This window comes from Podarcis gaigeae (assembly GCF_964106915.1).
Source record: "Podarcis gaigeae genome assembly, chromosome: 3".
In the NCBI taxonomy this organism is placed as follows: Eukaryota; Metazoa; Chordata; class Lepidosauria; order Squamata; family Lacertidae; genus Podarcis; species Podarcis gaigeae.
In genome coordinates this window covers 84315445-84341875 of record NC_139680.1, presented here as the reverse complement: position 1 = coordinate 84341875, position 26431 = coordinate 84315445, and the positions used below count along the sequence as shown (strand labels likewise).

The window sequence follows — 26431 nt, the reverse complement described above, 5'->3', positions numbered from 1 at the left end:
CAATTCTATATACACTGCTGCATGTCTCCAGTAAGCACATTCATACACAGTGAACACCCTGTGAAACAGACACTTCGAAGTTGACACATGACTATGCAGATGCAATGTCACGGCAGGGGACGGCAGCTGGGATAGCAGAGCAGAACATCCAGAAAGGTAGCTTCCCTCTTCTGAAACGAGTGTGTTTCCAAAATTGCCAAATAACAGAAATCAATGAGAACTAGGTGCACCATCATGTGTAACAAGGTTGATATAGCAATGCAGTTTGCCTCATTTAACCATTCCAATAACCTTGTTCCAGCTGATTCCCAAATTGGTGCTCATGCACCAAGGTGGTTTTGAGGGAGGAAGTGCTTTCAGATCATGCATTTCTTGGTAAGAAAACACTGCCACTTTATTAGAATTGGGGAGGGGGACCACACATTCTTATTATATAATTTATAACAAAAGTTAACATAGCTTTATGGCCTATGTGCCCCTGCATCTTATTTCATCTGTTTGAAACTACACTACCAACATCTTCAGGGCAAAGTAGCATTAACAAAAAAATATGGAATTTATGAACTTGCAATAATTTATTGACAATAGTAAACTACTGTGGTGGCTCAGAACTCCTTGCGATGGGGAATGTTAAGTGTCTTTATCCAGTTATAAAAGTGTGATCTTCATTAGCATTAAAGCTAGAATCAATAAAAATAAGGTAGCCAGACTCAATTGGCTAGACACACAGAGCTGGGGAGTACCACACATTCAGAAACACGAAGAAAGGATATTGGCTTATGAAAGCAACTTGAGCAGAAATGACAGGTTTTTTGTTCTTTTATATAAATTGTAACTTTTAAACAAAGAAATAAATAACCACCCCAAGACATATCAAGGAAACCCAAAACAGAAACAGCTGCCAATCCAATTTGCCTGCTAATTTGAAGCCAAAGCCCCTGAAATGGAACCTGAGTTGCTGCAAACTTATAGTGCTGTACCAGCAACATACTGTGAATACTGATAAATATGTAGTGCCACTTTCTGCTCATTCAGAAATGCAACTTCTTCACTCAGCCAAAGCCCTCCTACCACACTCTACACACACACATACACAGAGAGAGAGAAATGCAAAAGCGCTGCTACAGTTTTGACTGTGTCTGCTCAATTGTGGCAACAGACCTTGAGAGAAAGTGATTAAGATGCTTTTCTGGGAAGCTAGGTATCAAACTCTTTGGGGCTTAGGGCATGGTAAATTTAACCTTGACAATTTCTCCAGACTTATGCAGCTGTAAATATCCTTATTCTCTTTATGAACCCATGAGTCATGTGTAAACAGCTTTCTGACACAAAAAGCAAATATGTACTACATCAGGTTACACTTAAGCAGTTATTTAGCTGATGAGCTGGCACTCTCCAACCTATTAGGAGGGAAGCAGTTAAATTTAAGTTTGGTGGTACATTGTCAACTCCAAGAATTTTCATAGCAAGAACAGAAACATGGGTTTAGTCACCTAGTATTAAAAATGGGTTTGAGCCTAACAGTTTTCAATCGTACTCTTCAGAGATGAGGACACCGCACATTCACTTAAGAAAAGAACAGGACCCTGCCAAGCCCTTTTAATCCACAATTCAAATTCCAGTCTCTTCATTGTTCCAAGTGTCCAATCCTTTCTCCCAGAAAGCATCCAGAGCAGGCTCCAAACAACTGCAAGGGTACGGTGCAGGTATTTCAGATAACATGGTGGCTGTCAGAGTCTCCCTCATAGTCATCACTTTCAAAGCTGCTTAATGACATGATGGACTGCACAGATGTAAGGCTACTGCTCTCGCTGTCTAATGTTGAGGTAATGCTACTGCTCTCGCTGTCTGAGGACGTGCTGAGAGTACTGCTCTCACTTTCTGACGCTGGGTTCTCCGCAACAACCTGCTTCCCTGCAATTAAAATACACAGATAAAAAAAGAAAAGCAAAAGTGATTTGAGGCAAGTGCAGGAATACCCAACCAAAGGATTTAAGTTTGGGAGTACATTTGTTTTTCAATGGTGCAGGAAAAATACATTTAAAAGTACAGTATAGGCAAAGGGTAATGAGGACTAAGGGGGAGTGGGCTTTGATTTCAGTACTCAAGGGTAAAACTTTTATATTCTGCACAGCTCTGGTCTTTCATACTGAATACTGTCTCTTCCCTTGGACCAATGCCCACTCTTCTCTCAAGGAAGTACACAACTGTCTCAAACACAATGCTTAAAAGGACAGATAGGGTTAGAGAAGAGGAGGAAAGAGAAACAAAGGAGACACAATGTCTCAACATAAAATCAATACAGAGGTGGAACAATGCAAGGTGTCTCTGTCTAAGCCACTGATGGCCAAACTTGGCCCTCCAGCTGTTTTGGGACTACAACTCCCATCAACCCTAGCTAACAGGACCAGTTGTCAGGGATGATGGGAATTGTAGTCCCAAAACAGCTGAAGGGCAAAGTTTGGCCATCACTGGGACTCTAAGCTGAACTCTAGACTGCTTGACTGCTTGTAGCAGACATGCCATCCTCACTTGCAACATAACAGTTAATCAGTTGGTCCTAGGGAGGTGGTCCCCAAATTCCAACCCCCAACCACCTGAAATGGTCTTTTCTGCCTGCTGTAGCAATTATAATGTGCTGTGCTAGAGGCTACATGATATTAATTGGGTTTTTATTGCTTCTTTTATTTCTTATATATTGCATTTTATTTAATTGTATTACAATTTGAATTCCATAGAAGTCAAATTGTAATACAACCCAATGCAAGATAATAAACAAAAGGAGCAATAAAAATACAATTAAAAATCAATACGAATATTTCATATAACGGATGTACTCTCTCCCATCTTCAACCACAAATCCACAGACCCACTGCAGACCACCTGAATGAAGCTTCCAGGTAGTCCATGGACCCCATTTGGGATCCCTTGTCCTAGAGCATAGTCTGAAGTTATATAAATAATAATAATAATAATAATAATAATAATAATAATAATAATAATACCACCTTTATTGTCCATGTACAACCTGTATACAATGAAATTAACTGAGCCTCCCTCCCCCCAACTCAGTCCCATTGCACTCTGTGTGCTTGTCGCACAACACACCAACCCCGAAAGTCTGCTGCACTATATTATTTTCCATTCAGCAGCCTAACAGCCCACAGATAGAAACTGTTTTTTAGCCTGTTGGTACAACTGATTATATTTATATTTCTCCTGCCTGAGGGTAGAAGATTAAAGAGGTGCTGGCCGGGATGTGAATCGTCCCTGAGAATTTTTCTCACTCTCCTAAGGCAACGATTCCTTTCAATGTCATCTAGCAGGCTCAGGGGACAACCCATGATATCATGTGCTGTGTTCACCACCCTCTGTAAAGACTTTCTGTCCGTGGCTGTCAAGCCAACGTACCACACTGTGATACATTATGAGAAGACACTTTCTATTGTGGACTGGTAGAAGGAAGTCATAAATTGTTGTTTAACATTGTTCTTTCGCAAGACCCTGAGGAATGGAATCTCTGTTGGGCCTTCCTAACCACCTGAGTTATATTGTTTTTCCAAGTGAGGTCTTCACTAAGGTGAACTCCCAGGAATTTAAAGGAGCAAAGCTAGATTCTAGTCAGTGTCTTCTCAGCAGCTGCATGACGGAAAATCGAATGTAAATATAATAAATAATGTAAGTAATGCTAGCATGAAATGAAGAAGGTGGCTGAATTAGAAGATTAACCCAAATTGCAATATCTAAATTTTTCTAAGTTTTTGTATCTTTAGGTGTGGGTGGGTGGATGTACAACAACCTTGCTGTTAGCTTTGAAATGCTGTCTCCAAAACAGCACCTGAAACTGAAAAAGCGTTATTCATGAACAGAAATAAAGGAAGGCACAGAAACCTAACAGTAGTTTGCTATCAATATATTTCTAATTAAACACTACACTACGCAGGTGCCAAGGAATGTTCAAATGCCTTAGGAATGGAGGACCCACCTCTCACCTTTTCGCTCTTGGATGAGGGAAAGGTGGCGATGCTTCGTCTCATCATCCAGGTTTTCCACCATCCTATCAATACAATTGTCCAGAACTAGCGATCGTGTCTTGGATAATATCGTCCCTCTACATATTGGACACTCCAGCTTACGCTTCATCCATTCATTGATGCAATAGGAGCAGAAGCTGTGTGCACAGTTGAGAGTGACAGCCTGAAAAGTTCATATTATATATAATACATTAGATTAGGATTTCTATCCCGCTTTATTTACAGAAGCTTCAAGGCAGCTCAGAATGGAAAATAAAATTCAAAATACTAAAAACAATGTAAGAAAATGAACTGTCAGAACTGGATAGCTTGGCTGGTTAGAATGATGCTGATAATACCAAGGTTACAGGTTCAATCCCTGTATGGGACAGCCGCATATTCCTGCATCGCACAGGGTTGGACTAGATGATTCGCAGGGTCCCTTCCAACTATGATTCTATTAAACATCCACATAAAAGGATAAAAGAGGAAATGAATAAATGGAAACCAGTAATATTGTGTGTGTGTGTGTGTAAAAACTAGGAATAACGTATTATTTATTTGTCGCTATAAAGGAAATGAACTTAGACATGTACATTTTTGGAAGCAATTATTCGAAATTGAGATTTTTGGAAATAATCTGTATACTTATTTTTAAAAAGTAGATTGATATTTAACATATTTTAAAGGTATAATAAAATGTAATAATTGTGATGCCAATGGTCTTTTAGTAAGATACTGTAGGATTATTGAAAAGGTTTATTATTATTTTTTTATTACTACTATTATTATTACTGTATTATTATTGAATATATATACTGCCCTATACCCAGGGGTCTCAGGGCAGTTTACAGAATAAAATCAAGATATAAAACCACAAAATACCTAATAAAAACAACAACCCAATAGCCCCCCCACAAAAGAACACATTTTAAAAGGGCATAAGATGTATTTATATAATAGAATGTGTTGCATTAAATGATATTCTAATATCTGTATTATCTTTTGGAGTTTGTATAGCATGTATAATGTTTATTCATTAAATCAAATGTTTTATTTAATTCTTTTAAAGGAAATTGTGTAAATCACACACATATCCCTTCCATGCTCACAGAATCATTGGATCCAACCCACAGAAATCCCAGGAATAAAAATCGGGTTCAGCAACTTTCAAACTGATTTGGTGTCAATAAAAGGGGATTAAAATATATGTATACATACCACTGCTTCTTAAAGTTTTTATCTTTCAAATCTTACCTCAATGAAGTGTTCAGAGCAAATAGTACACTGCAGCTCATTCTCCAGCACATCATTCATGTGGCTCAAGGCCTCTTCCTTTTGTGCTCGTGCCTTCTCCTTCTCTTCCTGTAGCCCAGAAAACGAACCCAAAAACATCAGGTAAACAATGGTAGAAGAATGAGAATGTATTGGGCACGTGAGACATACTTTCCGAAAGGTGAAAACTTTATTAAACTTAAAAATCTGCACAAAACAAAATGCCCCTAAAGTTATATACAGCTAAAACCCTCCACTTCACCACAGTGTAGAAATAAAAGCAAGGTGGTGCGAACCTATGGAAAAGCAGAGAGCAACTTCCTTAAGCTGCAAAGTGGGAGGCTTTAGAGGAAGGTCTAAACTTCGACTGCTGTGTATTTTTCTTCTGTTCATACCTTAGTCTCTTTCAGTTCCCTGTCCTTGGCTTTAATGATCTCTTCAAAATCCTTCTTGCTACGGCTCAGTTCTTCCATCAAAGCACGATGCTGAGAAATAAGATACCAAACAGAAATTCTCATTAACATACCAATTAGGCATGCCAGATTCTACTTCGCATCCTGAAAATATGTCAACCCACTGCATGAATACAACTCATTTCCTCTAAATAAACATAATCCGTAAAACATACATATAAGGTGTCAGGGTTTCAGGGACAGAGAGCGAGGGGGAGGGGTCCCAGGGTGACGAGGAAGAGGACGACGATGACCCGAGGTTGTCAGTGAGTCCGTCAAGTGAATCCGAGGATTCCCAAAAGGGAGCCCCCCTGGTCAGGCCAAGGGGCAGTAGAGAGGGAAGCAGTCAGAAGCAGGGGAACGAAGAGGGAATCCCCAGTGGGGGTTGGAGATCGGGACCGGCCTCTCCGTCGGAACGGAGTGAAGGGGGTGGAGTTACCAGTGTGTCAGAAAGAGCAGAACAGGGAGCAGAGAGGGGAAGGAGTTCGGAGCAGAACATCCTGCCGGAAGGGGAGGAGTGTAGTACCGAGAGTAGCGTAACGGTCGAAAGGAAGGTCAGAGGCAACGTACGCGCGCCAAGTTCAAATGTGGAGGCGCGCGGAAATGAGGAGAGCCCTGAGGAGGAGCCTGGTCCCAAAGCACGAAGGAGGGGGGAGCAGGCGTCAGAAGACTCAGCCTCGGGGGAGTCCCGAAGGGAGGGAGCACAGGGGGGCAGGAAGACCCTGCGGAAAAGGAAGGAGAGGAAAAGGTGGAGCAGTACAAGCCTCTTAAGCTGGTGCAGGGGCGGGACTGACTCAGAGGGGACTTCAAACATCTAAGGGTAAAAGATGCTGAGCCACGGAGCTTGGATGTAACGACAACAATGTTCTTCAATAAAACCTTTTGTATATAACTTGGACTAGATTTTGGTCTCTTGTGAGCTGGGACCTCGGGTGGCTCTGACAGTAAGTCCCCTCCCAAAGAACGCAAATTTTTTTTTTGCAAAGCTCACAAACGGTGACAGCCATGAGTGCGGAGGATCAGCTGACAGCACTACGAACTACAGTTTCTGAACTCACTGCTGCAGTCCTTGCGTCTCAGAAGAAGCATGACGAAATGGAGAAGCGCTGCCAGGACCTGCAAACAAGGTGGGAGCGTGCAAACAGGGAAGGGTTCCCAGGGTCCAGATCAGAGGGCATTGGACTTGGAAGGCGGGGGGGCAGCCTAGTCACCCACTTCGATGGGAACCTGAAACACTACCCCAGTTTCAGAGCAGACGTTTTGTATGCATTACACTTGCTTCGTCATGACTTTAAAGATGAGGAGGAGAAAGTGGGGTTTATTGTTTCTCACTTGCATGGGCCGGCCAGAGACTGGTTGCGCAATTTGTGGCGTGAAGATGGCCCTGCCCGCAGCGATTCTGATGAATTCATTAAAGCGATGGATGCCTGCTTCCAGTCAACCGTAGATTTGGATCTTGCACGCAGGGAGATATTTGGACTGCGGCAAGGCAAAGCCACTGTGCGTCAGTACCATTCCAGATTTTTTGCTTTACTGACTGCGTTACGCTGGGAGAAAGACTGCACACCTGTGAGGGATTTGTTCTGGGAGGGTCTCAGCGGTCCCATAAAGGACGAACTTGCCAGGGGAGACAGACCTCAGACCCTGGAGGGGGTGGTGCAGAGGGCTCTGGCGATTGGGATACGTCACGAGGGACGTCCTTGGCACAATGAGGAAAAGAACGTCAGGTGCGTCCACCAGCGAGGACGTCTTCTTTCATCCCCAGGGAGTTCAGTCAGTCACATCCCTCGCCGCTAGGGAGGCAGGGGGAGGAGCCGATGGAACTTGGTGGTGCTAAGGCTCAAGCAACAGCCAGAGCCCCAGTTTCCGGTGCAGTAAAGGCGAAGCCTCCTAGAGGGACCAGGAAGTGTTACATCTGCGACAGTGCACTGCAAATGGCGAAAGAGTGCCCCCAGAGGCTCCAGAAGCACACTGCAGCTTTAGCGACGGTAGCTGCAGAAGTGATCCAGGAAGAGGAACCTCAGGGAAACGACAATGCCTGGCTGCAAGCAGGATTGCTGGGGCTCAGCCAGGCGAATCTGTAGAACAGTCCCCAGCGTCTTTGCAACCCACAGACCCTTTACCACCCAAGCCAGCGGTGCAGCTCACTGCAACACTTCAGTTGCCAAATGGGACCACCCTAGAAGTGCCCCTCACGATCGATTCGGGGAGCAACGCCGATTTCGTGGGGATGCAATTCGTCAAGCAGCATCGCATAGCGCTTCTGCCCGCCACAACGCCTCTGAACGTAGTCACGGTGGATGGCAGGAAATTGCTAGGAGGGCAAGTTGTGCAACAGACACCTCCCATGGTGATGCGGATAGGAGATCACCGAGAAGTCATTAGCTTCAATGTCACCCAACTGTCTGACACGCCTATAGTATTAGGCATGAGTTGGCTGGAGAGACACAGTCCTGCTGTAGCGTGGTACCAACGCCAGATCACCTTTTGCTCATCGTACTGTGCTCAAAATTGCATCCAGTCCTGCCAGGAGGAGGGGGCTGAGCACCAGCTGCGACTTGGCATGGTGCAGGCAGTACCTAGCAAGTACGAAGGGTTCCTGGAGGTTTTCTGCGAGAAGGAAGCTGACCAGTTGCCGCCCCACAGACCTTATGATTGTGCCATCGACCTGGTGCCGGGGGCGCAGTTGCCGACTGCAAAACTGTATTCCATGTCTGAGGACGAGATGCAAGAGCTCAGGGAGTTCATAGAGCACAATTTGAAGCATGGATTCATCCGGGAATCGAAAGCAGTGGGGGGCAGTCCTGTGTTCTTTGTAAAGAAGAAAGACACGCCCCAAAAAAGACTCATTGTGGATTATAGGTTCATAAACAGTATGACCAAGCCCAAGGCCTTCCCCATGCCCAAGATAGATGATCTCCTAGCAACCGTGAGGAAGGGGAAGATCTTCACCAAGTTGGATCTGCGTGGAGCGTATAACCTCATACGCATCCGGGAGGGCGATGAGTGGAAAACGGCCATGTTCACGCCTCTGGGCACGTATGAATACAGAGTTATGCCGTTTGGTCTCCAAAATGGATCTCACGTATTCCAAGCCTTTATGCATCACGTGCTAGCGGGACTCCTCTACAAGAAATGTGTGTGTTTCCTCGACGACATCCTGATCTTTTCGGAGACGGAAGAGGCCCACGAGAGGGACGTAAAGGAAGTCCTGCAAAGACTACGGGAGAACAGGCTCTACGCCAAGTTAGAGAAGTGCCAGTTTGATGTGACGGAGGTGGATTTCCTGGGCTACAAGCTGTCCGACAAGGGGCTGGCCATGGACAGCGTCAAGGTCCGCGCGGTGTTGGACTGGAAGAGCCCACGCAATCGGAAGGAAGTCCAGAGATTCGTCGGCTTCGCCAACTTCTACCGCAAATTCATCAGAGGTTTTGCAAAGGAGACAGCAGCGATCACGGACACTCTGAGTTCCAAGAAGAAGAGGTTCGTGTGGACGGAACAGGCGGAGCGCTCTTTTCGGAAGCTTAAAAGCCTTTTCGCCTCCGAGGAGCAGCTGCTGCACGTGGATCCAGGCAGGCCCATGCGAGTAGAGACCGACGCGTCAGACAGGGCGGTTGGAGCCGTGCTCCTGCAAGAAGATCCACATGGGAACTGGAGACCCGGTGCCTTTTACTCCCGAAAGCTCAGCAAGGCGGAGCAAAACTACACCATATGGGACAGAGAGCTGTTGGCCATTCACGCAGCGTTCAAAGCGTGGCGACACTTCCTCATAGGAGCCAAGCACACAGTACAGGTCCGCACGGATCACAAGAACCTAGAGTATTGGCGCACGGCGAAGCTCCAAAGCCAGAGACACATGCGCTGGGCGGAATTCTTCGCGGATTTCGACTTCCGGATAGAGTACATCCCCGGAGATTCCAACGTTATAGCCGATGCGCTATCCAGGAAACCGCAATATCTCGATGAAGCGACACCAGTAGCAGCCAGGCACATTTTCGCACCGCAGGCGTGGTCGTGCGCTGCCATCACAGTAGATCTGGACGCGGTGCGACGCGCGTTGCAAGTGGATCAGTTCGCACAGTCCAAAATGGAGGAGTTGCGCAGAGGTGTGCAGAGTGGCGAAGATTTCCAACTACGCGACGGGCTGCTAACTCGCAAAGGTGCCCTCTACGTGCCAAGCGACGAGCTTCGCGCAAAGGTTCTGCAGCAGTTGCACGACGCCCCCAGTGCGGGCCACTTCGGCAAGGAGAAGACAATAGAACTGGTGGCAAGGGACTTTTGGTGGCCTCGGATGCGTGGAGAGGTAGCGGATTACGTCGCCAGGTGTGACACTTGTCAAAGGTCCAAGCCAGTACACCAGAAGCCAGCGGGGCTGTTGGAACCGCTGGAAACGCCACAGCAACCGTGGGAGAGGGTAGCCCTGGACTTCGTTACTGACCTGCCCAGCTCCAGAGGGAAGACGGCGGTACTGGTGGTTGTGGACCTGTTCACCAAGATGGCGCACTTCATTCCGTGCGCAAAGGTGGCGACGGCGGAACAGACTGCCAAACTCTTCATTGATCACGTGTTCAAGGTGCATGGGCTGCCGCAGTCCATCCTGTCCGACAGGGGGCGCCAGTTTGTTTCCAATTTTTGGCAGAAGCTTTTAGGTATCCTGAACGTCAAGATCAACCTTACGTCGGCGAGACACCCACAGACCAACGGCCAAGCTGAGAGGGTCAACGTGATCATGCAGCAGTACCTGAGATGTTACGCCAATCAGCGACCCGCAGCTTGGGTGGACTACCTGCCGATGGCAGAGTTTGCCTATAACAACACAAAGCACACGTCCACGGGGGTGACGCCGTTCTTCGCGAACAACGGTCGTCATCCCAGAACCTTCCCGGGGTTCGGGGCACCGAGAGAGGGGGTGCCGCAAGAAGCCGACCAGTTTGCAGCGGAGCTGCAGGAGGTGCACGAAGAGTTGCGGAGACATTTGGAGCTGGCCAAGCAAGCATATAAGGTGCAGGCAGACAAAAACAGGAGAGCGGGGGAGGAGATCCAGGTGGGGGACTGGGTGTGGTTAGCGGCCCAAGCGATGCCAGCCAAGTCGTTGGCCAAGAAGAAGCTAGGGCACAGGCAGTTAGGGCCGTACCAGGTGGAGGCTAAGATCAACCCTGTAGCCTTTCGACTAGCCCTCCCCGAAGGTTCCAGAGTGCATCCGGTATTTCACAGGTCGGTGCTCACCCCCTACAAGGCACCGCACAGGTTTCAGGAGTCTGAAACAGTCCCGCAACTACACACTAAGTCACAGGAGAGGGAGAGGGCGCCTAGGGCCGAACCACTCAACGAGGTCACAGAAATCCTGGACTCGAGATGGGGGAAAGAGGGGGTAGAATACTTTCTAGCCACAGAGGGCACTCCAGCCAGTGCCAACGGTTGGGTGCCGGGCTACGCTTTAGACGAACCTCTTCTAAAAGACGAGTTCCATGCCCTTTTCCCGCATAGACCCATGCCAGCCGAGTACTTTGATGACTGGCTCTTTACGCCCACACTCTCAGACAGTACTTTCCGGGGGTTTTCTTCAGCCGAGGAGAGAACGCCAGAATCTAGCCCGCCCAGGGGATCGTGCTCAGGGGTGGACACAGAACCCTCTTATTGGTGGGACGAGCAACCAGAGGAGGACTGGCGCAGGAAATGGCTGACGGGACCTTGGCCGGCAGCACCAGACGAGGTACCAATGGAAGAGGGAGAAGAGAACACTTTGGGTCAAGAACCCGAATTCGAACACTCATACACCGAACTGCAAGCAGAGGAAATGGAGGTACACAACCTGTATCCTGCATCCACCTCCGAAGAGCTGCAGCTCCTACAACCTGCACCCGATGGGCGGGAGGGGGAAGGGGGGGCTTCGAGGGGGGGATGGATGTCAGGGTTTCAGGGACAGAGAGCGAGGGGGAGGGGTCCCAGGGTGACGAGGAAGAGGACGACGATGACCCGAGGTTGTCAGTGAGTCCGTCAAGTGAATCCGAGGATTCCCAAAAGGGAGCCCCCCTGGTCAAGCCAAGGGGCAGTAGAGAGGGAAGCAGTCAGAAGCAGGGGAACGAAGAGGGAATCCCCAGTGGGGGTTGGAGATCGGGACCGGCCTCTCCGTCGGAACGGAGTGAAGGGGGTGGAGTTACCAGTGTGTCAGAAAGAGCAGAACAGGGAGCAGAGAGGGGAAGGAGTTCGGAGCAGAACATCCTGCCGGAAGGGGAGGAGTGTAGTACCAAGAGTAGCGTAACGGTCGAAAGGAAGGTCAGAGGCAACGTACGCGCGCCAAGTTCAAATGTGGAGGCGCGCGGAAATGAGGAGAGCCCTGAGGAGGAGCCTGGTCCCAAAGCACGAAGGAGGGGGGAGCAGGCGTCAGAAGACTCAGCCTCGGGGGAGTCCCGAAGGGAGGGAGCACAGGGGGGCAGGAAGACCCTGCGGAAAAGGAAGGAGAGGAAAAGGTGGAGCAGTACAAGCCTCTTAAGCTGGTGCAGGGGCGGGACTGACTCAGAGGGGACTTCAAACATCTAAGGGTAAAAGATGCTGAGCCACGGAGCTTGGATGTAACGACAACAATGTTCTTCAATAAAACCTTTTGTATATAACTTGGACTAGATTTTGGTCTCTTGTGAGCTGGGACCTCGGGTGGCTCTGACATAAGGTAAAGGTAAAGGTACCCTTGCCCGTACGGGCCAGTCGTGTCCGACTCTAGGGTTGTGCGCCCATCTCACTTAAGAGGCCGGGGGCCACCGCTGTCCGGAGACACTTCCGGGTCACGTGGCCAGTGTGACGAAGCTGCTCTGGCGAGCCGGCACCAGCGCAGCACACGGAAACGCCGTTTACCTTCCCACTATAAAGCGGTACCTATTTATCTACTTGCACTTAGGGGTGCTTTCGAACTGCTAGGTGGGCAGGAGCTGGGACCGAAAGACGGGAGCTCACCCCCCCGCAAGGATTTGAATTGCCGACCATGCGATCGGCAAGCCCTAGGCGCTGAGGTTTTACCCACAGCGCCACCCGCATCCCATACATATACTTAAAACTTATTTAGATTAGAAAAATGAATAGGCAAAAGGTACGTAAGGATGCTGCTAACTGTACAAAGGTAACCAGATGAACTATACAAAACAAAGTTAAAATAAAATTAATCATAAAATACAATTAACAGCAGTGTATCACACCCAGTTAACCAGAAAAGGCCACGCCGACACTGCTTTGAATACTTGCAAAAATAGGAAGCTGTCACCTGAATGACCATAAAATGGGAGACAACCGGCTTTCTACTACAGGTTTCATAGACAGGGTGCCACATCTGAGAGGCCCTTCTATACGGAGTGGCTCCCTAGCCTATTCTTAGTGAGGACACCACAAGCAGGGTCTTGTGCACAAACCTTACAACCCAGGTTAGATGGTTCTGGGGCAGGTGTGCCTTCAGGTATTGGGTCCTAAGCTCTTCAACGTTTTGTTCACTGATACCAACACCTTGAATTGGCCCTAAGAATGTACTCATACATATAACTATAACATCAGGAGCTGAATGAACATTTATAGGCCAGCGGTAATTCCCATGATTGTAGCACCTGGAAATAAGTCTGCCTTTGGTCACAAAAGTAGCGACCATCCAGTTTGGGAACCTGTGGGCCTCCACATGTTGCTGAATTACAACTCCAATCCTTGACCACTGACCATGCTGGTTGGGATTGGTGGAGGAGTCTAACAACATCTGGATAGCAACAGGTTTCTACTCCTAGCGAAGAGCTTACCGCACATTTCCTAAATGTTCCTCATGATAGAAAAAGACCCTCTGGCCCAGGTAACATTTTGTGAAGGTGTGCCAAGAGGGAAGAGAATGTGCTGCAGCAGTGGGATGAACAGTAATAACTTACAAAATGATGGGACCAAGCCAAGAGAAAATCAAATTCAACAAGCCATCATTACAGATTGCTTGTGGTTTTGATACTGTCTTTTCTGTTCTTCCTAATCATCCACTATGTTTGCTACTTGCAGCCAATCAAGCATGTCTCACTGCAAGAGGCAGAACTAAGCATCCTGGCAATTTGCCAGTGGGGGTAACATTTGAACATCCTCAAGCGATACAAACATTGGAAATAACCTAACACTGTGCTACGTTACCTGCACTAGAACCTGGGTCAGTTGTTCCTTCAGTCTCCCTTCTCCTTCTTCCTCTTTTGCTCCCTAAACAATAAATAAGAGCCTGTCAGTCAAGTAAAGGAAAGACATATAGAACTAAGAACAACAACATGAAGGATAACAGAAGCTAGTGGAAAAATATGCTAAAAGGAGTCAAACAAGTTTTCTTCCATGCAGTTATAAAATAACAATAAAATGGCTGCTGCCCACACAAAACTGAAACCTGAAAAGGAAATCTTCAATTATTTTTATTTTTACAGTATTCCTAATCAGAGACACATACCCCTATACAATACACTATCTCAGGGGTCTGCAACCTTTAAGACAAAAAGAGCCACTTGGACCTGTTTCCGAAGAAAAAAAAAATTGGCAGCCGCAAAATTCGTCATTATAAAAATAACTTTTTTGTCACTTTATTATTATTTCTTTGTTTGACCCCCTCAGAATTACTCCTCCTCATAGAAATAAACGTTAAATTAACAAGTTACCTTTTTTAGGTGTGTGTTCTTCACTCCCCTTCAAAACAGTGACCAGCGTACATGCCCCTTACAATGTAGCGGGCGGGCGGGCGGGCGGGAAGGTGATGTCGGGACGGTGCGTGACTAACGCACGCACCACCCCCATGCGACGTCACAGCCAGTACAGCGCCCGCCACAGTGGGGAGTGTCGGGGCGCACAATGCGCCTCCTCCTCTCGCTAGTATCCGCCCCGGAGCTGCGGCAAAGGTGTAAAAGAGGCACATGCGGCTCCGGAGCCGCGGGTTGCAGACCCCTGCACTATCTAATCATGTAATGCCTAGAGTATCTTCACTTGTTTGTTCTCTCTGCTGTGGTTGTGTAGGCAAGGGAGAAGGGCCCTAGCTCAGTGGTAAAGCATCTACTTTAAGTGCAGAAGACCCCAGGTTCAATCCTTGGCATCTCCAGGTAGGGCTTGGAGAGAACCTAATATGAAATCCTAGTGAGGCTCTGCCAGCCAGTGTAGACAAAACTGAGACAGATAGACCATTGGTCTAAATCAGCATAAAGTAGCTCCCAATGTTTCTAACAGGGAAGGAAAATAGCCGGAGCAGTGTCTTCTTTGCTCCCTCCTTGCTAGAATATGTGCTATCACAAGAATGTGAATCATTGACAGCTTTCTCCTTGGTGGAAGAAGCAGTCACCTACAATAACTGTTGTAGGCAGTGGATGTTATAGCTGCTCTACATTGTTGGAAGAGCAGTTTTAAAAGTCCTGCTTGCAGGCTGTAATGTGTAGTCTTTATGGACATTAACAAGGTGAGTTTAAACATTTTTAGAAAGTGTTTCTGAATATTTAAAGTGCAGGTTACTATGATAAAGGTGAGCTCTACTAAACTCATGGGAGCTTTCCAATTAGCAAAAATTGTGTAACATTAAGCCACAGTTAGGGGTGTGTGCTGCTAACACACACTCACACAACTAGTACTGTGTGCTTAGCTGTCTTCACTGCCCTTAATAGCTGCAGAAACTTCTCTCAAACCTGCCACCCTCATAGGCAGACTTGGGGACACAGAGAGGTCTTCTCAGTGGCTGCTCCCAGACTCTGGAACTCCCTGTTTTTGCTATTCTTACTTTATCTGTAAGCCGCCTTGAGTCCCTGTCAGGCAAAAAGGTGGGGAATGAAAGAACAAATGAATGAATGAATGAATGCAGTCCCCATATCTGAAAGGATTGCCGAAAGGACTGAGGCAGCATGGCAGAATGTATGTGACAGTCACAACCCAAGAAGCTGCCCAGTTCAATTCTACCTCTTCAAGAACAAGCTTGTTCCTGCACCTCTGACAAAGTTCTGGGGGTGTGGCAGGAAGTCAATGTAATGGTTCTCCCCTTGATTGTCCCACCAATGGTGCTAAGAGGAACAAACAGGACACACAGCAAACCTACTGCCCCTAAGCTACCATCATGCATACACTATCAATGGTGATGTTTTACTATCACAAGCGCAATACAATACAGATGACACAATGTGATAGAACAAAGGTATTAAACATTTTGATGTAAATAAAAACAATAGATTGCAAGCCACATTTCTTATCCATTCATAATCATTTGTGAGCATCTGCCACAAGCAATAACATGCTTGTTCACTGAAGTAACGTGTGAAGCAGCCATGAATCACTGTGTTTTAGCAGACAACCGTTATTAGTTGTGGGTTTCTCTTAGCTCACAAATCTAAGGAATAGTTGGCTTTGTCAAAAACAGAAAAGAGATTTCTTTCACACTTAGTGGGAATGTGCAGAGGTGAGTAAAATACTGGAGAATGGTCCTGGAGGTAATTAAAAATATTTTTTCAATTTAGCACGCTTAGAGATCCCATCATATGTTTATTAAATTATTTTAAAGGCAGCTTCCTTTGATAACTAAACAATTTGTTATATGTTCATATAAACCTATAAAGAGCTGGAATCATATGTGTAAAAACATGAAAAAAGGTAATCAAAGTAAAACAGATTTTTAAAGACAAATTAGTGAACAACTGGTATTGGTGAAGCTTACTGCTTTATTTTTCAAAAATCACAAAATTATAATATGATCATAGTGAGTTAGAATTACAATATATTAAGAGGAAATTAAGTATTACAGATATGGAGAATGTGTTTATTGAACTATGAAATAAAGAGCTGGGATAACACCATGGTTATAATAGCTAGGGCATTAACCATGATCTAGCAATTTAATTGCATACTCAGGCTATATGCACATTGGTGCCTTGAAATACATTGAGGGGTTTTTTTCCAGCAGTGTTTCAGGTTGTTGTTCATGCCAGAGAAGGAGTGGGGATGTCGTCATCTGATGACCATGACCTAATTTGCTTACCCACACTGAACTCCAATTCACTGAAGCTGTCGCTGAGAGCTGCCTAAGAGCTACAGACCTCAGCTTCACCATGGCTTTCATTTTTTAATCAATGGAGGCTGTTTAGAAGAACAGCAAACAAGACTCCAGGATACCTATGGATTGTGGCTAACTTCATGTCTACTGAGGTTCAAAGACCAGCAGTGGGAGCGCACTGGAGCCAGAGAAGGGGTAATGTGTGCACAGCCTACGCTATGGTTACATACTACAGAGGTACCTCGGGTTAAGTACTTAATTCGTTCCAGAGGTCCGTTCTTAACCTGAAACTGTTCTTAACCTGAAGCACCACTTTAGCTAATGGAACCTCCTGCTGCTGCCGTGCTGCCGGAGCATGATTTCTGTTCTCATCCTGAAGCAAAGTTCTTAACCTGAAGCACTATTTCTGGGTTAGCGGAGTCTAACCTGAAGCGTATGTAACCTGAGGTACCACTGTACCAAATGAAGCCGTGTTATACCCTGCTGTGATAAAACTCGTTGGCTTTCTTTCACAGACAGAAGGGGAAGTTCTGTTTTGCCACCCATCCTATTCTTATCCCTTCTCTAGCAGGGGCCATGAGGAATCAAACAGGGACAAAGATAATTAAACACAGTGTATCTCCATTGTTCATTTACTGCTAGACACTTTCCTTAGTGCTACTACTTCATCAGCAGGAATTTCAAGCAGAGTTGCTGATGGAAGAACTAGAAGTATTTTAGGGTCAAAGCAAAGAATAGTATTGTAATCTCTACTGAAGTGACTGTGCAACTAGTAAGGAAGTGAAGCAATATTCTGCTAACTACTGTGCCCATTAGACAACAACAATCCATTCACTTCACATCTTTTTATTGAACCCATAGCTCTAGGAGAGAGAGGCCTTGCACTTCAGTACTGATCTTCTGGTGTCCATCATTCAAATACAGTAAGCTGTGGCTCACAAGCCAGTAGATGCAGCCATGTTAAAAACACATCAAGTATCCTGAGAGCAACATGTCCATTGTTGCTGATCTTGCTATCTTGCCTAGTCTCACCAAAAGATACACCATCTGCAGAAATGCAACTCATGTGTCTCACTAATCAATGGGCTTTTTGCAACACAAGAAATTCGAAGAAATTAGGACAGGGAGCAAACAATTCCCTCTTTGCCAATCTCATCATAAAACAACTACAGTGAATTTTAAAATGCTGCGCTTATTTTAAAAAATACAAACTCTACGGTGAAACAGGACCAAGTGTTGACTTCTTCATGCATAGTATTTTTATACATGTGATAATTTTTGTATGAAATAAGGTATGGTACATGACTGGGCAGCCTAATCAATGTATGAGTGCTGAAATAAGTTACCGCAATACACTGTGTACATGATGTTGCACATGCTTTTTCCTTGTCGTCAGATATTTCAGTGTAGGAGAAATGTCATAATTAATCTACCCTGTGCTAATAACTAAACCAGCTGGGATTTTTAAGCAGCTAAACTATAGTTTCAAACAAGTTGGCAACACTGTTGAAAATAGCTCATTAGGCACACTAAATGGAGGACTAAGAAACCTCAGTGCTGAAAATGAAGGTGTGGTGGTTTGGGAGACTATGGCAATGCTAAAAATGCTAACTTTTCTCCCATCCAATCATTCTTGCTTAGGCACAACTTCAACACTTGCAAGTTTTCAAATGGTACATGAGAGTGGGTGGGTGAAGTATCACAGCTGCACCTACCTCCAATTCTTCACAGACGGTCTTCTGCAACTGCTCCACTTGCTGCTGTTGCTGCTCCTGCTCAGTGCATAACTGCTCCCTCAGTTCCTGCAATTCCTGCTCCAAAACCTGGATCTCTACAGGAGCACACTTGTTCATTTGCCTCACATTCAGGACAGCTGTCTGTTTCTCCTGCATCTTGGCTTTTAGCTTTGTCATATCTGCTAGAGTTTTCATTATTTGTTCCAAACCATTCCAAGACTGTGCCAAATTTGGGGCTTTATGGTCCTTAGAAAGAAGAGCTAAACCATGCTCAGGCGGAATGGTGCTACAGTGATTTTTCTTCTTCTCCTTTTTACTGGGCCTTGGAGAAACCAACACTGTTTCCATGTTTTCTGTTGTTTGTCTGGACAGTTCCGTCCTGCCTCCCTCACATTTCCCCAAAGAGTCATTTTCTGAAGACACCCTGTCTCTTTTGGTTCTGGAATTGGAAGGCCCTTCCGCTCCAGATGCCTCAGATTCCTCCAAGCTAATTTTACGCTTAGCCCTCGTGTCTTTCGTTTTCTCTGTCAGCTGGTCATTTTTCAGCGCCAGAAATGGACTGACTTTCTTCCAATCTTCCCTTATTAGTGTATATTCATACTCAGCTGATTCTCTGTTTTTAAAAGGAACTCCTAATTGGATATAGTCGCCTTCGTGTAAGAGATAGGGCCGTGATGGATCAATGCGTTCACAATTCAGCCAGACACCATTTAGACTCTGGGAAAGATAAAAAATAATAAGAGAGAGCTAGGAAAGGTGCTTGTTTTTCTGCACATCAAAAAATAAAACAAACAGACCAGAAAAACAAGCCAGCAAGGAAAACCTGGCACTCCTCAAATAATACTGCAAACAAACAAAAAACAGCGATCCAGCACTAGAGTAGAATTAGCATGAGACACAAGCAGTATTTCCCACTCCAACAGGAAACATCTGAGCCAAGAGCAGATTTTGTATTTTATGTATCCATGCTGATTAAGTGATTTGTCCAGAAAGCTAGCAGTGCAATCCTATGCACATCTAATCAGAAGTTAGTCCTAGACTTACTCCCAGGTAAGTGGGACTGTAGACCAAAGAAATTTATTACAACTCCCTGAGAAGATAAATCAAGATTTAAAAACAACAGCCCCTGGTACACATGACACTCAAGACATGATTTATATGTTGGAAGTGTGGCAAGTCTCCCTTCATCAGCTGAACTAACCAAAATCTTTGGGATCTCCACACTTTAAGCCCCTCCAGATGTTGACTCCAACTCTCATCAGCACCAGCAAGCACTGCCCATAGTCAGGAATTATTAGAGGTGTAGACCAGCAACATCTGGAGGACCACAGATTCACCACCCCTGCTTTACACAAAACTCTTCCAAAAAAAGTGGTGGTGGGGGGGAATAATCGAAAAGATATTTGCGTTATCTTTAAAAGGACAGCACATACAACAAGACAAAACAGCATCCAAAGCAAAATGTGAGACACAGTGTGGTAAAATGGGGAAGAGTGCTGGGTTTGGAACCAGGGATTACTGGGTACAAATGCATGGCCACTCACAGCCGCCCCTAACCAACCCCACAGGGCTGCTATGTGGATGAAAAGGGGTATCTCTCAAATGCTCCTTGAAAGAAAAGGCTGCCATAAACTCAATAGGTGAGCTAATGCAAGCCACGTTTTCAAACTCTCTCTCAGCATTACCACCCACCCCCATCTGCAAGAAAGAGAACACTGGCTTTTCCCGCTATAAGGATTACAAGTAGATAATGCATGTTTTAACACTTCTGTAGTACTTTTAAGTATTAAGTGCCACAATCATCTGAAATTCAGTATACAGTAACTGCAGGACCTTATTGGTTATGGCATCCCAGCTACGGAATTCAGAACTTCCATCTCACTTTAGCAGTTTGTTCAGGTTTTTTGAAGAATATTAATGCCAGAGCATATGGCTTATTTTTTACTTGTTTTACTGGTTAAGGTTATAAGTACTACATCTTTCTCATGTATATACTGTATATTTTATATATTGTTTTAAAATCCTATGTGTGCTGCTGTAGGATTTCTATTTTTTATTATTTTTATTATAAATATTATTATTATTACAAGTACTACTATTTTGTGTGCCACAGGCTTCCCAGGCAACCAGCCCCCGCTACCATGGCAGCTCCCCCCAAAAAAACTTTCCATAAATCTGTCGGCCTTCCTGAACAACAATGTGGCTGGTTTCACTGGTGGGAAGGGGTGACAGTGGAAGGAAGAAACTGCACAAAATTGGATAGAGAAACCTTGCACTCACATAATCTTAGGATACCACTCATTATAGCTACTTCATCAATTCTGTAGTCTAGATGATAAATTCCAAGTACTATATGAAAGAAAATAATCCTATACAGTGGACCCTCTAGTTATGTACCACTCTGGTTACATAACTTTCAGGTTATGAATACAGCAAACCCAGAAGTGTATACTTCCGGGTTTCGCCATGTGTGCATGCACAGAAGCGCTCTGCGCGCCTTGCACATGCGCAGAATCTCTAGTTACGGTTTTTTCGGGGTGCACACGGACCTCCGGAACGAATTAAATTCGTATCCGGAGGGTCCACTGTATTACTGAGGTAATTCTCACAAAAAAAGTCTACAGAATCAGGTATACATTATCACAGCCATAAACTGTTCTACAAACTGCATACAAAATTAGCTTTTCGTGTAGTTCGCCTGGCACTCCAGCTTTCCTGATCACATTTTCAAACTGGATTCCACATTCAGCATCTTTCAAGTCAATTCATTTTTAGTAACTTTCCGTACCTTGTTATCAATCACTGTCCACTGCCCATCAGTATTTTGCTGGAAAACACAGTGGTTCCGGGAGATCATCAAAGGACAGGATTTTGACATCAGTTGGTAAGTAGCACCAGTTCCTCGACCTATACTTACCTAAACAAACAAGCAAGCAAGCAATTAATAATCTCCTTTACCAATATCTCCAACATATCTATTCTGGATTTCAATGCTGTGAAATGGGTATTTCATTAGTTTCTTACAGTAATTCCAAGGGAATACATTAAGCCACCATACAAGTATTCCATTATTTTACTTGCAGTGCCAAGATTGTTTGATATGTCAATGTTGGTTGCAATGAAATACAGGCATATAGAAAGATGATTTCCTGGATGTCAAAATGCAAGTTTGGGGCAAGTACTCCTTAGTGAGAGAACCCCAGCATAAATTTAAAATCACAAAATATGCAGCAAAGTAAAGCATGGAAATATATGCTGTTAGACCTTTAAAATATGCCCTTCTAAGTTCTTCCCAAAGTTCTCCTCTTCCTCTAACATTGAAAATGGCCACACATTTGGGAAGTTAAAAATGGTTTACTTACAAACTCTTCAAAGCTCAGATTCATGTACTTTTCCATACAGCATTCAGAAAAAGTTGCACAGGTGGTATAGTAACACAGCAAGCAGTTCAAAATGTCTTCACACACTGAACTTCTCTAGCAGACTGAAGTACAACAATAGGCTTGATTGCCTTTCCCTTAAGGTGAGAGCTAAGCTAGCTAAGCCTGGCAAGTAAGTTTACTCTACAACATTAACCTCTTCATTAATTAGACCTAAACATGTTATCCCAGTCAACACATTTTTAAAACCTGTGAACTATTGTTGTTGTTGTTCATTAGTTTTCCACAAATGAGTATTTGTTTATTTGTAAAAAGAGCTATTTACTCTAGCAGGCAAATCCAAAGTAGCCTAACAAACAAGTCTGAGTAGCCAATAACAGCTGAGAATGCCATTGCAATTATAAATTCTTCAAAATCCCATTTAATTCAGCTTTAGGCCTGTATTAAGCAATTGGACATTAATTCATTTTTTTCTATGAAGATCAAACTTCAAATTACATTAACGTAATACTTAACAATCTGGACTATGATGTCGATATATACAGTATTGTAGATAAACCCCTTTCAAGGTTACATTAAATGCTTCATTTCTCCTTCACCCCAAAGCTCTGCAGTTGATGCATGGCTTTCAAAGCACCTCCAGGGACTTAAAAAGAGGGAAGGCTTGTCAATATATTTTCAAGCTGCACAGCTTCTATATGATGAGGGATTCTTGGAGACTCTGTCCTGCCTTCTGGCTCTTGTCACAGTTCAATCTCACCATATGGCTTCAGAGATTATCATGTTCATAAGTACAGAGCCTCCAAGTAACAGACACAGCTGACAAATCACAGATTTTCTCCATCCTGTCACTTGTAAGGTTATCACACTTTTCGACCAAAATAACTGCACATGAACAACAATCCTTTGAAGATCTGTCATATCTTTCATTCTAGTACCTTGTATTGGTTCTTGTTGTTTATTTTTAGGCACTGTGAGCCACTAAGGAGGATATAAATTTTAATAAAAGCTTGAAACCTTCCACAGCATTTGTTCCCAGAATTATGGTCAACATTTTAATCAGGCCTATGGAGCCTGAGACTCAAAGTCAAAATGTATCCATGGGCTTGAGAACACCTTTGCTTTTGCAATTCCATACTGATAACAAAATCAGAAGGCTTATTTTGCTGCTGATGCAGGCTGCTATTCATTTATGAACAGTGAACTGCATTTCGCTTGGTGTCAAAAGCTTGCAGGCTGGCTTTAGATTATGCTAACTACTTTGTCATAACCAGCAAAGATGTTCACTAGATTTCAACAGATGGGCAAGTGTTAAGTTAGGCAGGCGAAACTTTCTTTTAAACTGCCTTATAGAAGTACAACTGAAGGTCAAATCTTTTATGATGAAGATGTGCCAGCATGGACACCTCTGTGGCTACAATCTTAAGCACATTCAGGAGAGCAAGTACCATTTAACTAAGATATAGCTCAGAGTGAAGATGCTTAAGGTGGTCCTGTTACAGGTGATCCTGTAAACGCTTACATCACTTTAATCTAGATTCTAGAAGGATATGAAGCAATGTTTGGGCACACATATGAACTGACCCGGACCCCACAATCATATGAGGGTGGTAACACAAGAATGGGTCTTTTCTGTGGTGGCTCCCTGTTTGTGGAATGCCCCCGCTAGGGCGGCTCGCCTGGCACCTTCATTGCATATTTTTAGGTGTCAGGCAAAAACACTCTTCTCCCAAGCCTTTGGCCAGTTAAACAATGTACTGTATGACCTTTTAAACTGGGTGTGCGTGTGTTTGTTACTGTTATGCACTTCTGTGTTTTTATATTGTAAACCACCCTGGATGAAGGACGGTATAAAAATTTAATAAATAACAATAATGCTGGATGGAAATTACAGGGTAGGGCAACAAACCACGTTTTGGCCCACTAGGCTGACTGTTGAGGGCTTTGCTTTATTTGCTGTTTTATTTCGGCAGTTCACTGCTTTTTTATTGTATTAATTGGCTTTATTGTTTTACTGAATGGTACCCTAAAAGTTTAAACTGAAAGGTGGGACAAGCACTTTGAAAACAGAAGAAGACGACCCATTCAGCCCCAGCTCTAAATTTTGGCCTTTTAGGGCTGACCTAATTCTGCTCTGGACCATAAAGAAGGCTGATCGCCAAAGAATTGATGCTTTTGAATTATGGTGCTGAAGGAGACTCTTGAGAGTCCCATGGACTGCAAGAAGATCAAACCTCTCCATTCTGAAGAAAATCAGCCCTGAGTTCTCACTGGAAGGACAGATCCTGAAGCCGAGGCTCCAATACTTTGGCCACCTCATGAGAAGAGAAGACTCCCTGGAAAAGACCCTGATGTTGGGAAAGATTGAGGGCAAAAGTAGAAGGGGACGACAGAGGACGGGATGGTTGGACAGTGTTCTCGAAGCTACAAACGTGAGTCTGACCAAACTGCGGGAGGCAGTGGAAGACAGGAGTGCCTGGCGTGCTCTGGTCCAGGGGGTCACAAAGCGTCGGACACGACTAAACAACAACAACAATTCTGCTCAGACCGAGGCTATGGGGAACCATGGGGTGGAGAAAGGACAAGAAGAAGCTTCAGTTAGTGGGCTGAGAGGGATACGGTACAAGAGGCAAATGAGAAAGTTAATATCCGCCTCCCAGCTGCTTTATTGATCCCACAGCCCCGACCCGGCCCCCTCAGCTGAGGAGGGCAATTCGCGCGCTCCCCTCCGAGGCAAAGGAGGGCGCAGTTCCAAATGCGGGCAACAGGAGGCGCAGCTTTCCTTTCTCTTTCCCTTTCCCTTTCCCAACACAGTCCCTCAAAGCCCCGGCGCTCGAGGATGGGGGGGGCAGCTCTCGCCGCGCTCTCTCTCACCTCGCTGCCGTCCTCCAGCAGCAGCCACTCTTCGCTCATCCCCACTCGCTTGAGGCACCAAGTTTGACCCGGCCCCCCTGAGGGGCGAGAAACCCTGCTGTCCCCGCCAACGCACTCCGCCATCTTCCGCGGCCCGCGCGAGCTGCAGGCAGAAGCAATCGCTCGGTTCGGAAGGAACAGATCGGCTCCGCCTGCCCTAGCTCTTTTCTTTTTTCCCCCCCTTTCCTTTAAAAAAATAAATAAATAACTACGAGCGGCTTCATCTGCCCCTTACAAAGATGGCCACTTTAACGGGAAACATCCCCCGCTCACTGCTGTAACAGACGAGATCAATCGATGCCAGAGACAGCCGCTGCAGCCGCTGTTATTACGTTAGTTTGTTCGTGAGCTGTATCACAAACAGGCTTCAAATGTAGTGGGGGGGCGGCGTTTGAAGGAGGTCTTGCCAACTGCCGGCCTATTAAAATAATAATTCTTTTGCTGCGTATTCATTTACTTTCTTTCTCGTCTGAGTTTATTTGATTTTAAGGAGACAGCTTCCGCTGCTGCTGCTCTCAGGTTTAGCAATGTTGTTGGGGGGGGGGAGGGTGTTACTTAGAAACAGGCAATATTTCAGGGGCTGCAATCCAAGCAAAACAGATTTCGGGAACCTTTGGCCTGCCAGGTGTTGCTGAACTAGAACTCCCATCACTCCCAGCAAGCAGGTCAGTGGCCCTGGAGTGCTGGGAGTTGTAGTTCAGCAACATCCGGAGGGCTCGAAAGGTCTCCCACGACGAGTACAGAACGACTTAAGGAGGGGGGCGCGATTCACACTGAAGCGAAGCCAATAAGGCTTACTTCTGAGTAGACACGTAGAGAATTGCACCGTGAGGGCAGCTGCAGCACGGTATATCGCCTGCTGTCACAACTCTCAGCAAAGCACAAAAAGGAAAAGCATTTGGGCTACCTTTATAAACTACAAGAGAATGCACTAAGCATGTACAGTTTCATACTTATGAAAACTGCACATATTCAGCGTACTTTTTGTAATCCATGACAGCTTATGTAGTAATGTATGTGTTTGTCTTTATAATGTCTCTATGTTTATTTTCTGGTACCTTATTTTGTGCATTTTAAGGGAGAAAGCCGGGCGAGGGACTGTTTTGGGAAATGAGCCAGGCCCCCAACCCACCCCCCTCACCTTAATGTGGCCTTGGTGCTCCCAGCCAGACCAGGTGCTAGAGTTTCCTGCAGGAGTGTAGTCTATGTGGCTCCTTTCAAGGACACTCAACTATTATGCTAACCAGATCCAAGAGTGAGAAAAGTTCGGAAAATATGTCTCTTAATTTTAGTAAAGTATGAATTTATTACAAAATAGGGATGCTTGTGCTTTGTGGACTGGCAGATCTGACTGGCAACAGAGTCGTTTCTAAAGGAGACAGCCCCGCTGTTGGCAATTGTTGGGGGAAATCTTTATGAGAGATGGAGGCCTTGGTTGCTCAGTGCAGTTTTCTAAAAAGTCTTTGGCACTGGGTAAAAGAAAGGAAGGGTGAAACAAACTGAGTCCTTCTTGGGCTCAGGATGGTAGTATTGCAAACACTGTAGAAGCCTGGATATGTAAATAAAATTTGGAGGTGTTAATACATCAAGTTAAATTGCGAGGGGTAAAAAAAGCCAGGCAGCGCCCGCGGAGTATCGAACCGCCGTTAAGCAA

The 26431-nt window shown here is 45.2% G+C and overlaps 1 protein-coding gene across 2 annotated transcripts; it reads right to left on the bottom strand.

The window, feature by feature from the left end:
* Positions 1-368: 368 nt before the first annotated feature.
* Positions 369-25040, bottom strand: RNF8 (ring finger protein 8). Of its 2 annotated transcripts, none has more exons than XM_083732508.1 (8): positions 24739-25040; positions 21273-21401; positions 18464-19201; positions 13883-13945; positions 5684-5773; positions 5271-5378; positions 3986-4197; positions 369-1914 (listed from the first exon to the last, which is right to left on the bottom strand). In XM_083732508.1, the coding sequence occupies exons 1-8, from the start codon at positions 24859-24861 to the stop codon at positions 1875-1877; spliced, it is 1503 nt and encodes a 500-aa protein (XP_083588634.1). In that variant the 5' UTR covers positions 24862-25040; the 3' UTR covers positions 369-1874. The 2 variants fall into 2 exon arrangements, with proteins under 2 accessions (XP_083588634.1, XP_083588633.1); XM_083732507.1 differs by having other exon boundaries at positions 3993-4197; positions 24739-25039.
* Between the last annotated feature and the right edge of the window lie 1391 nt (positions 25041-26431).